A 13,109-nucleotide genomic window follows, 5' to 3' on the forward strand; every position below is an offset into this window, starting at 1 on the left:
CAGGAGGCTGGGATCTTAGGATTGCAGTTCAGAGCCGACTGGGGCACAAAAAAAGACCATGAGACTCTTATTTCCAATTAATCTCTAGAAAATGAGAAGTGGGGCTGTGGCTCCAGGGGTAGGGTGGTAGCCTTGAGCTGAAGAGCTCAGGGCCAACACCCAGGCCCCAGGGGTAGGGTGGTTGCCTGGACCTGAAGAGTCTCCAGGAACAGCACCAAGGTCCAGAGTTCAAGTCCCATGACCCACAAATAAAAAAAGGAAAAAAGAAAAAAAAAACAATAACTCCCTATTCACCTAGCAAAAAGATCTTGCTGCCCATTTCTATATGCCAGAATTCCAGAAAGACTAGCTTTAGAAAGGTGCATTCTGTGTCAACAGTGGTATATTCAGCTTTCCAACTTAAACTCCAAAGAACTGTGTCTAGAAATGTTCTGAGGATGAATGTAGTGGGTGATTTATTGAAATGAATGACACACTATATAATTTCTTTTTAGTATGTTAGTCCCCATTATTTGAGACTGCAATATGGTTGGTAATAGCATAGTAAGTTTACTACTTCTTTTTTATTCTTCAACCCAATGAAAGTGATATATGTATTGCTCTGGAAGTACATTAAGAGACCTACAAATTAATTTTTAATATAGGTACTGTTAAAATATATTCACTTTCCTTTTGCTAGGTAACCTTGTAAGCAAGAAATGGTTAAGTTTCTACCACAACTTACTGTTGAACCTTTTATAAAGGATATACACAGCTGACAACCTGCTTTTTAAGGAGGTTAAATTGCTAACATTTTTCTTCAAATTAGATTAAAATAATGTAAAATTGTGTTAAGGATTTATGTTAGCCACTAACAATAAATGGCAATATCACTGAGATGATTTACAAGCTTATATAAAAAAGAACTTGAAAGTTTTCAAAAAAAAAGTAATTTTTCTTCAAATAGAGAAGTTGCAAGCCTCACTTACTAAGAAGATTTCCACTATCTGCTTAAGTACAAAAGAAAAAAAATGCTGCCATTCAAACTGGTCAAAATACAGATAAAATATAAGAAGAGGGCTAAAAGTTTGGCCTAGTGGTAGAGTGCTTGCCTAGCATGCCTGAACATTTGGGTTCAATTCCTCGGTACCACATACATAGAAAAAAGACAGAAGTGTTGCTGTGGCTCAAGTGGTAGAGCTCTAGCCTTGAGAAAAACCAAGGACAGTGCTCATCCCCTGAGCCCAAGCCCAAGACTGGAAAAAAAAAATACAAGAAGAGAGCAGGGTAATAATGTTATAGCAAAACTAAACAAGAATTAAATTCATAGAATAAAAAACCTGTATGAAGTAAAGTCGCATGTTGAGAAGGACAAAGTGAGTTGTACCTTGGCATTGTGCATGACTTTTAGGCTGTGAATTCACAGTAATTCCTTTTAGAATGGCTCTTACCAAAAAACCCAACCAATTCAATCAAGTTAAAAAGACCTATATTATTGGTCTTTTATCCTAAAAACAATTTATTATTCCATTCAATTTGAAAATTCTATATAAGTAGAATATTTACACTGAAAAAAACTGAAAAATTCTTTACTTTTACCCATCCTGAGATCCACTGAGTTTGTGTGTGAAACTTGAGATTGGCATAGTCTTATGAATGTGCTATGTACACATCCTAAGCTAAAAGAAAATGCTCTGAATTGGGAAACTTATCTCCTGATAATATAGCAATGTAAAGAAAAAGAAAAGTATTATGCATCAAGAGCTAAGCTCATGGATGAAGTAATTTTGACAGTGGAATAATAAGTTACCTCTCTTCTGTTGCTTTTCTCTTTAGCTCTAATAAATGGGGATAGAGGGCAATTCCTACATGTGCTAAAAGGTTGGAGGTCAGCCACAGTTACAGAATAATGTCAGCATCTAATTCCTTAAACTTTACAAGTACCTCGAAGGACATGTTCCAATAAGACTTACTCACCTAATAATATTTGAAAGCTAACTAATCAGAAGGTGTCATTCAGTCAACAATTTTTTTTTGCACATTCTACTTCAATTAACTTGTTCTTGGAATCCTTTAGTTAATACTGCTTTCAACTAAAGCTTTGAGGGAATCTTTTAACTCAGAAGTGTAAGTTTATCAGCCTGAGCAGCCCCCACCAGCCCCACAAAAAATGTGTACAAAGACCTACACACCACACTGATCTTTCCCTTCAACTTTGTTTATTGATGTACTGAACATGAAAAAGTACAAAGAATCCAAACACAAAAGAAAACATGTACAGCCTCTTAAATACTCAACAGAATATATTTTCTATTCCAACAGATGTGAATTAAGTCATACTGTACAACTTCAAATAAATACCAGCCTTACATTTTATTAAGTGCTCTGATAAACACTGTAAAGTGAAGCACAATTTGCATGCCTCTCATCAATGCCTTGGTTTGCTACAGTAGTATAGGAAAGAAGCATGTAGCTGCTGTTTTCCCCATGAGGGAAACCTTATTTTTTAAGTATATACATGTATTTTATTTTTTTTATTTTTTTAAACGCAGGTTAACTCTGACAATCTAAATGCACCTAAGGATATGAGAAAGTGCTAAGCCAATTGAGTTCTGAATAGCATTGAGTGGGTCAGCATGAAAACTCGCTTATTCACTTTAGCACGCGCCTCACAGTATATGTACTGTACTATACTGAAAATTTTTATAACTACAATTTTAAATAATAACAAAACCAAAACTCAAAGCAACCGCAAAGATAATGTACAACTATGTTATGCATAGCACATTGCCTGTTCTAAGGGGAGGCATATGAGCATCTCAGTTTATACAAAAAGCAGGACGTAACTATAGAGTTCTCAGTGCATCCTGAAGAAGGCAACTCCTGCCTTCAGCTTTTTTGAAAATTTATTATAAGCTAGATGCTAATCAGAAAATATTTTGTATTTTTTTTAAAATTTTCTCTCATACATGGTAAAGACTTATTTTATTATTTCCCCAAATAGTGGTTTAAGCATCATACAAAGTTAAATTTCAATAGCATACAGATATTTATGATTTTTGTATGAAAAATGTAAGGAAATTTGTTCAAAACCTAAGGTTATACTCATTTTTCTTTTTTTTTTACCACAAACATATTTATAAACGAAAATGTAGCATCACCAGAAACAGCTGAAGCTAGACTATCTACAGACAAAATTAGCAACGAATCTGATGCACTGTAAATTCAAGTCCTCAGGACAACAGAAGTGATTAAGCAAGACCTCAAGTAACAATGTTAATGCCATTTACAAAGGAAAAAACTGATACAAAAACATTCAAAACCTGAACATCACTTGGCATGTAAGGGAAAAGAAATCAAATTAGCTGAAAGGTTCATAAACACAAGGTCTTATTTACATTACACAAAGCTCAGGTGTTAGCCTTAAACATAACTTTCAAAACACCTTCAAATATATCCAACTCAGATCACTCTTGAGGATCTGCTGCAGTACAAGTCATGTGCAACATCTTTTTTTTTCCTTAAGACAAAACAATTCTTCAAACAATACTGCAAGTACATCACTAAACACCATGAGCTCTATCTGAAGGGATTTCTTTAGGAAGAACAGATTTTTTTTTCCCCCATCTCTTGGTAATTTAAATTTCTTGCCTGCTCTTATATATTCTTTTGTAAATTTTTTTGTTTCAAAATCACAAATCAATGTGAGCCACCTATCACATAATAACCAGGATGATCGTACATTCCACTGGTGATTACAAAAATGAAACCAGCAGTGGTTCCCTCATTGTTTCTATTTACCTTTCACACAAAGATCTCAAAATTATTTTCTACATCATAAATCTTTCTAAATTTTCCAGCCGCTGCAAATTTCCTGGTAAATTTTAAAAGCTCACTAGGTGTCATATGAAGAGATTTCTCAAAGTATTCAAGTCAAAATATTTGTTCCAGGACCAGTAAAAAGTTTCTCCAAATTTTCTTTTTTATAAAAATAGATGCTTTTTTTTAAACCCACATCAAAGAGGCTCTTATCTCTTTGGCAAGGTACTGCTTTACGAAAAGTTCTCCAGTATTCTTACAATAAGCGTTTATAACGTAGCCCCCCCCTTCCCCAACCCAAATGATAATTACAAAATAAATACTGCTTTTAACTTCATAAATAAAAATGTAAACTTCAAAATACTTTTCTTATACTTAACAGCAATGTTTTAAATGTAAACCAAACACAAAGCTAATCAGAAAAAAAGAGAAAGAGAAAAAAGTGTGGGGGGGGGCTGGGGGGAAAGACTCAACCAACTGAAGAATTACAACACAAAGCCTCAATATTTACTCACAGGTTCAAGGCAGTTATGTAAAAAGAAAAGAAATGTCTTCCCTTAGCTGAAACACTTTTAAAAGGTCCACCTTCTTCAAAGAAGGCAATAGAATGCAATGTGACAGGTAAAAACCCTGTACCTCTTGTCCATATTCAAACATAAAAGATATTTAAGAAGTTTTAATTCAAATACTAGCAATAAAAAATCTCACATATTTCTTAGGATGCTAAGTAGTCGTTTTATCCCCATCTCAACACTGACTTACAAAGACATTTACTAATGTATAAAGTTTCTCTTAACTTGCCTTTGTTGTATAGTTTTCATATATAAATGGACTGAGGACAAGAGATCATTAGGCTTTGTGCGTTTTGTTTGTCTTAAAGGAGACCTGCAGTACTCTGTCCCCCAGACGGTATCCATTGAGGCTAGCTATCGCCATGGCTGCCTCATCATAGTTTGTCATAGTCACAAATCCAAAACCTTTGCATTTATTGGTGTTAAAGTCACGGATGACCTTCACATTGGTGACAGCTCCAAAAGGCCCAAACATTTGCCACAGGATACTCTCGTCCGCATCAGGAGCCAGGTTGTACACAAATATGCACCACCCTGTTCCAGGGTGCCCAGGGATATTAATTCCGGCCAAACTGGTCATTCCATCAATGGTCATTGGAGAAAACCTACTAAACAAAATAGGAAACACACAAGAACACACACACACACACACATACACACACACACACACCACACATACACACATACATGCACACACACAAAATAGAACAGAGGTTGGTTACAGCAGTGGATTTCACTATTACCTTTTTCCATCCCCAATAATTTTTTATCAATTCCCACTAATAGGTAAGCACAGCTACAGCGATTTGATGTTTCAACCAAGATCGATATGTGGCATACAGTGACATGCTATACTACACACTGTTATTATTAAATAACATAATGACCTGTTATGTGCTGCACTGAGTAATGTTATCTACAATGGCAAAGAAATATACATAAAACTGGCTTCTGAATTAAGCAGGATTGGGGGGAAACAAATATATACATCAACATGCTATAACGTCGCAATGCAGTATGAGAAAAAAAAATGAGGTTTTAAAAGACCAGGTGGTATTCGGTGGCATAAAAATATTCCATGACTCAAACGTGCTTCAAAAAAACCCCAGCTTTCCATTAAGGTTGTACATGCAAAATCAAACCCAACACAAACTTAGGAGGGTAGAAATATACCTCCCAAATCAAAGAAACTACTCAACTGTGGGAAGGGATTATGAGTGTCACAAACATCTATCATTACCTCTTCACTCCATAAGCCATATTGAGCAGATTGTCCAACCTGCAAAACATACATTCAGCAAACTTCAGTTTTAAATTTTTCCCCTTAATGTTCAAGAAAGCTGGGCTGGTTACTGCCACCTTTCAAAGGGGACATTTTTACATTAATTATATGTGACGTCTCGAAACTCTGGCTTTTCTGGCCTTCCTGAGAGAACAGCACAGGGCTTTATGACTAGCTCTTCCAATGGATTAAGTCTACCTCTACAATGGTCAATGTGGGGAAATAGCAGTGCAAGCAGCCAACAGGTGTGACCTCAAGAAACTATTCAGAAGAAACATTGAGGTTCTGGAAGGGCTTGCATTTGAGCTCTCACATTCAATTAAATGATAACCCGTATTGTATTATTTATTACAAATGTTCTTTTTTGGGGGTGGTACTGAGGTTTGAATTTGGGATAAGCAATTAAGTCATGTTTCCCGGTCATTTTTCTTCAGGTCATTTGTCAGATAGAGTCTCTTCTTCTGAGGATTTGAAGGCTAGCCTAAAACCACAATCCTCCTAAGTATGTCTTCTGCATAGGTGAAATTACAGGCATGAACTACCATGCCCTGGATTGGGAAGAAAGGGGCTCAATAAAATTTGGCCCCCGATGGCCTCAAACCACCACTCCTCCCAACCTCTGCCTCTCAAGTAGACCTGATTGCAGGTGTGAACGGCTGCAAAACTGGCCCGCCTATGACTACTTCTCATTCTCACAACTCTTAGCTCTTAAGATACCAAGACAGATAGAATTTAAGTAGCAAGCTTGTACAAGATCACTAGGCTAGTAAAAACTGGTTGCATTACTCTGAACTCCTCAGTTTCCTGATTTCTATATATGCCACCACCTTGGCTTTCTAATATGTAAGTCTTTTGACTTCACTAATTCTAAGAAGGTTATGTTTTCATATTTCTAGTGCCTCACACTAAAATACATTTCAGAAGGTAGCTATGTATTAGGACACTGCCTCATAATCACCCTCAAATACCACAGTGTTTCATACTCCCTGAAAACACGCCCAAGTCACACAATTAATTCTCATAGGTATGTTCAAATAAAATATATCAACTTTTCATTTCACCGGGATTATATACTTTACTTTAAAAAAGCCAAACCAATTCACTTTGTCTTCCAGAACTGGAAGAATATTGTTGTCTCTGCATATCCCTGCTACCAGTCTCCACTGGGTGTTTGTGGAGTTTCTTAAGAAAAAAATAGAACATGCTAAAGTGGTAAATCATAGGAAAAACACAATGATGTGGATATTCATCTGTGTGTGTGTATGTGCACGTGTGTGTGTGTGTGTGTGTGTGTGTGTGTGTGTGTGTGATGAGTGCATGTCTTGTCCCTCTATCCTCTCTTTTAACCAATTGCCCACAGCAGAGCCTGGGGTCATTGATGGCTTATAATAAACCTCTGGTGACTAAATAAAGACATTAAGTTGAGCAAGATTGTGAACACCTGCTCAATATAGAATGAAAACTACCAGGAACACTGACTGCATATGACTATACATGCAAAAGACAGAGCATTTATATATCCAAAAACAAAACCAATTGAAATGTTCATATGTGGGACCTCAAGCTCTTAGAAAAACAAGAATGAGCCAAACACAAAATCACCGAAACATACCTAAAATCAAATTTTCTGAATAATTATCATAAATGTGTACATACTTGTAAAATGGAGTCTTAAAGAGCTGGTGGCTCACAATTGTAATCCTATATTGCACTGGTGGCTCAGACATGTAATCCTATCTACTCAGGAGGCTGAGATCTGAGGATCACAGTTCAAAGCCAGCACAGGTGCAGGAGACTCTGTGAGACCAGAAAACCAGAAGTGGCATTGTAGCTCAAATGGTAGAATAGTAGTCTAGGCCCATAGTTCAAGCCCTATGACAGAAAAAAAAAAAAAGGAAAAACCCAAAGAAGGATACAAAGGAGGCAGAGAGATCGAGAATCATGGTTTGAAGCCAGCCTGAGCAAGAAAGTCTGTGGAAGTCTTTGTCTTCAATAAACTACCCAAAAAAGCCAGAAGTAGCACTGTGACTCAAGTGCTAGACTTAAGCAAAGAAGCTCAGAGACAGCATTCAGGCCCTGAGTTCAAGCCCCAGTATCCGGGGGAAAAAAAAAAACTCATAGCCAAACCAATCTAAATAAGAAAGGAAATAATTAAGATTAAAATTTCTGGCAAAAATGAGGATATGACAACAAATACCAATGCAATTCAGAGATTCACAATGAAATATATTAAACACTAGAATCTCAATAAACTAGAGTCTAGGAGAAATATGTAATTTTATCAATCTTGAACCTAGAACACAGCCTCTCCATAAAGAAACATCCAATAACAATTTCACTATTGAATTCTACTAAAACTTAGACAAAGAAGTAACATTAAGCACCCATATTAGGCTACAGAATAGAAAACACAGGACTGATACCAAATCCATTCTATGAAGCCAGTATTACCCTGTTACTAGAACTATACAAGGCACAACAGAAAGAGAATTACAAACCAACTGTCTTGATAAACAGAGATATAAACATTTTTAAAGCTTTTGCACAGCAAAGGAAAGAATTACCAAAATCAAAAAGCAACATACACATCTGAGTACCAGTGGGATCATGCCTATAATACTACTCAGAAGGCTGAGGTCTAAGGATCACAGTTTGAAGCCAGCCACAGGCAGGAAACTCTATGAGACCCTTATCTTCAATGAATTATTTTAAAAGGCCAGATGTGGTACTATGGCTCCACTGGAAGAGCGCTTGCCTTTATCAAAAGCAGCTCAGGGACAGCACCCCAGGACAGCAAGAGGGACAGACAGACAAATGGAGAGACAGAGATACAGAGAGAAAAAGACAGAGAAACATCATACAGAATGTGAGAAAATTTTCTGCAAGTTATTCATTGGACAAAAGATTAATAAACAAAATATACAGAGCTAAAAGAATTATATACAAGAAAGCAAAGTAATCCAATTAATGAATGGGCGAATGAATTGAATAGACAGTTCAGAAAAGGAGAAATGCAAATGACTAATAGCTACATGAAGAAAAGTTCAGCATCCTAGCCATAAAGAAAATGCAAATCAAAACTATACAAAGATTCCACCTCTCCTGAATTAGGATGGTTATCATCAAGCAAGGATTTGGGGGCCAGTAGGAAGAAGCTTGTATAGACTAATAGTGAGAATGTAAATCATATAGCCACTACAGAAATCAGCAGAGAGGTTCCTCAAAAAGCTAAAAATAGAACTAGCCTATGATCCTGTAATATTATAACTGAGCTTGAAAAATGTAAGTCAGCAAACTATAGATACCTGCATAATTGTGTTTACTGAAGCATAATTCACAATAATCAGTAAATGGATAAAGAAAGTGTGATATGTGATGTGGTGTGTGTGCGTGTGCGTGTTTGTGTGTGTGTGTGTGTGTGTGTAATGGAGCATTATTCAGCCAAAATAGAGGAAACTACATTGTCTGCAGAAAAGTGGATGGAAGTAGAGATCATAATGCTGATCAAAATAAGCCAGATTCAGAAGGACAAATACATTTTTTTCTTACATGCAGAATCTAGGCCCCATCCAAATACAAAAAGTGACATGAATGTAAATGGAGATTGTTGAGGTAAGAAAACCAGCAGGAGAAAAGACAGAGAGAGGAAGCAAGGAAAAGATGGTGGGTCTGACTATAATAAAGTTATGTAGGAACATATGCATGTATCTCAAAATAGAATAATGAAACTCATTAAAAATTATTTTTAAAAAGACTTGGGATAATAAACAGAGGAAATAAATTTGATGAAATATACATGTGTGGAACTAGCACAATTGATACATGCTAATAACAAAAGGAGATTAGTGCTTTCATAATGTAAAAATCAAGGTCAAAAAGATGAACATCAGAAAGATGAACGCAAAGTGGTAACAGCAATTACTGTTATCTGATACAGAATCTCATTGGGTTGACAGAATAATCAATACAGAATGCATTTAGCATATGATACCTGTGTGACAGAAGACTGAAGTCTCTGTCCAAAGTGCTGAAAAGACAGAATTCTGAGGCACTTTTATCAATTCACTCAAAATGGAGTTACACAATCCTCCTCCATTAACTGTGTGGAAGCAGGGACTGTCAAGCTTCCCCGCCACCCTCTTAGTGCAGAGCAGCCAAAAGTCTACAGACAGAATTTCCTGAAAATATTTCCTTACAATGAAAGCTAAACACAATGAAAGCCAAACCTATCCCAGGAGTGAACTACAGACATTGAAGAAGAGACATCTCAATTTAGCTCCTCTTTTTATCCCTGAAATCTCTAGAAGGGATGTCTATGATTTTTATGTATAGAATCTTTCCAATGGACTTTCTATTTGCTCTATCTCTGAAGTCTTATATGATAAAATGACTTCTATTTAATTCACTCATTTCCCATTTTAGCAAAAAGTTATTCCGGCAGAACAAGTTTTATACTTTCTCTACAATCTTTCTCCTCCCTTCCTTTGGGAGTATAGGAGAAACAATGATCAAGGAAATGGGGCTCAAGCTGAGATGTTTTAGCTATTTTAGCTATTTGAACCTGAACTCAGTTTTCCTTGTTCTTTCAGTGTCATATGCTCTTATTATTATTTTTTTTTGCCAGTTCTAGACTTGAGCTCAGGGCCTGAGCACTGTCCTTGGACTTTCTCAAGGCTAGAGCTCTACCACTTGAGCCTCAGCACCACTTCTGGCTTTTTTTTTCTATGTATGTGGTACTGAGGAATTGAACCTGGGTCTTCATGCCTGCTAGGCAAGCACTCTACCACTAGGCCAAACTCCCAGCCCCATAAACTCTTATTTTGCATGGGAAAATAGAATAGAGGTGACAATCTATAAACTAGACATTTACTAGAAAAATGGTGGAGATCACTGAAATTAGGACCACTGCAATGTTTACTTGGTCTGTTTATTGCTCAGTCAACTTTCCTATATGATCATTTAAAAATAAAAGATAATTTTTAAGTGGAGACCAAGCTAGTAGCCTCAAAGATGGCATAAGGGGGTGTATGATGATGCACTTGATTAAGGGAAGTAAATATTAGAGTACATTAAATATATACATTCCTGTTTACAAATAGTATTTTCTTTTACACTTAGTAGATACACAGTACTTCCTATCTCCATTCAGTCCTCACATATCATATTCCTCACTAGGGAAGAGTGAGCCTGCCTCAGAATGGGGGAGGTCATCTGTTCTTTAGCCTGGACATAATCTACTTTAGAGATAACATACTCAGTGTATTTGGAAGGTTAGACTTCATCACCTACTTTTGATTAGAATAAGAAAAAAGTAACATTAAAAAGACTCTCTCTCCATGGGGAACAAATTGAGTTGAGGGTAACAGAAGAAAGGAAAACTCAAGAAAAAGGAGAGCCAATTGTCTCCTCTATTTTTGATATAAGCCACACCATGACACAGTATAAAGGATAATCTAACTTGTCCCAAACAAGTCAGGAAGTACGGCATCATCAATATTAACATTTTATAATCTTATTAAAACCAAAATACATTACTTAAGAAGTAAATGAAATAATTGTGTCTACATATGATATGGCATTGCATCTTTATTTTTGGAGTTCATAAATTTATAATTTGAATACAAGTTCATGTGTATATGTAATAAAATTATACAGCCAGGCATCAATGGCTCATGCCTATAATCTTAGTAATCTGAGTTCTGAGAATAGTGGCTCAAAGGCAGCCTGAGTAGGAAAGTCTGTGAATCTCTTATCTTTAGATAATCAATCAAAGGCCAGAAGAAGAGCTATGGTTCAATGGTAAAGTGGTAGCCTTGAGCAAAGCAGTTCAGCAAAAGCACCCAAACTGAAATTTCAAATCGCAAGAGCAGCACACAGGCACACATGTACACATGTGCACATACACACACACACACACACACACACACACATACAAAATAGAAGTCTTAAAGTACTATACTGATATGTTTCTATTGTAAGTATAACATTAAGATTATTATTAGGTGATTTTTTAATTGGATCATAGAATATTTACATTTCAAAGCTTGGCATAAATACACAGAATACAAATCAAGTTACCTACTTTCCAAAATGTTTAACTCATAAGACTATGGGAAGGCACATATCCAAGTGAAGGGGAAAGAAAAACAAAGTCATATATATGAGAAAGAATTGTTAGTAAGAAAATAAAATTATGAATTCTTCAGACACTTATCAAAACCTTTCTCAAGTGCTGATCAGTGCTTGGTTTGAAGTTAGAAAAACAAAACCATCAACTTACCATTTTACCTAATCAAATAGCATCATCTGGCTTCTAAGAATGAAGAAAGTTATTCCAAAAGCTCAAACCAGTTCCTCTTAACAGGAAATGGTAATAATGAAACCAGCAATATGTCATAAGTGTAACTGAAGCGCTGATTTAGGAGGCTCTTTCAAAAAGGCAAAAAGGCTCAGCTGAGATTTTGGCCTAGTGGTAAAGAGTTTGCCTAACATGCACAAAGCCCTGGGTTCGATTCCTTCATACCACATACACATAAAAAGCTGGAAGTGGTGCTATGGCTCAAATGGTAGAGTACTGGCCTTGAGCACAGAGATACTCAAGGACAGTGCCCAGGCCTTGAGTCCCAGGAGCAGCAAAAAAAAAAAAAAAAAGTATAAAGGCTCAGAGAAGTAGACACCAGGCCATTAGACTAGATCACTCAATAAAATTGAAGCTGGTTCACGAGTAAGGAACTGGAAAAATTTTGGCTTAAAGTTTAATTCAGATATCAAATGCCAAGAATATAATTGAGGGGTTGAAATTACACTGTCCATCCAAAAAATAAGATTTGTCTTATTCTGAAAACTGTACTCAATTAAATAAGAATATTCCAATATCATACTCAAGTTAAAGTATTTCTTTAATTATTAATACCCTCAGGTTGAGCCATAAAACTCACAAGCACACTTTCAATCTTAATCTTTATTAGATGGGCTTTAATTTTTTTACCTTAAAAGTATTACATACTTCATGAATATTATAAATTCTTTAACTAATAATGTTTATTTTCCAGGCCAGACGCGATGGCTCACATCTGCAATCCTAGCTACTCAGGAGACTGAAATCTGAGAATGAAGGTTCAAAAGCCAGCCTGGGCACAAAAGAACCTGAGAGTCTTATCTCCAGTTACCTCTAGAAAATGGGAAATTGGATTGGCTCAAAGGTAGGGAAATAGCCTTGAGCTGAAGAGCTTAGAGACATGGCCCAGGCTCAGGAATAGCGTGGTAGCCTTGAGTTGAAGAGCCCAGGAGCCCAGGCCCAGTTCAAGCCCTGTGACCCACAAAATAATAATAATAATAATAATGATAATAATAATAATGTTTATTTTCCAATCTCTCTCAACTCCCAAGGTACTTTAACAAAAGAAAAGTTACTACAGGATAAGAAACTGTCTAAAATGTATGCTGAGCTCTAGATC

The 13,109-nt window shown here is 36.2% G+C and overlaps 1 protein-coding gene across 7 annotated transcripts in view; it reads right to left on the bottom strand.

The window, feature by feature from the left end:
• Positions 1 to 2,188: 2,188 nt before the first annotated feature.
• Elavl2 (ELAV like RNA binding protein 2) overlaps positions 2,189 to 13,109 on the bottom strand; it is a 138,999-nt gene continuing 128,078 nt past the window's right edge. For 3 of the 7 annotated variants that reach the window (XM_090330069.1, XM_090330065.1, XM_090330063.1), the window contains 2 exons: positions 5,611 to 5,649; positions 2,189 to 4,978 (listed from right to left, as the gene is read on the bottom strand). In XM_090330069.1, coding sequence (XP_090186195.1) covers positions 4,648 to 4,978; positions 5,611 to 5,649 — 370 coding nt within the window. In that variant the 3' untranslated portion in view covers positions 2,189 to 4,647. The remainder of the gene's footprint in view (positions 4,979 to 5,610; positions 5,650 to 13,109) is intronic. The other 4 variants (XM_090330066.1, XM_090330064.1, XM_090330068.1 and 1 more) reach the window with 3 other exon arrangements.

The sequence above is a fragment of the Megascapheus bottae genome, chromosome 3, assembly GCF_031878675.1.
Source record: "Megascapheus bottae isolate mThoBot1 chromosome 3, mThoBot2.hap1, whole genome shotgun sequence".
Classification (NCBI taxonomy): domain Eukaryota; kingdom Metazoa; phylum Chordata; class Mammalia; order Rodentia; family Geomyidae; genus Megascapheus; species Megascapheus bottae.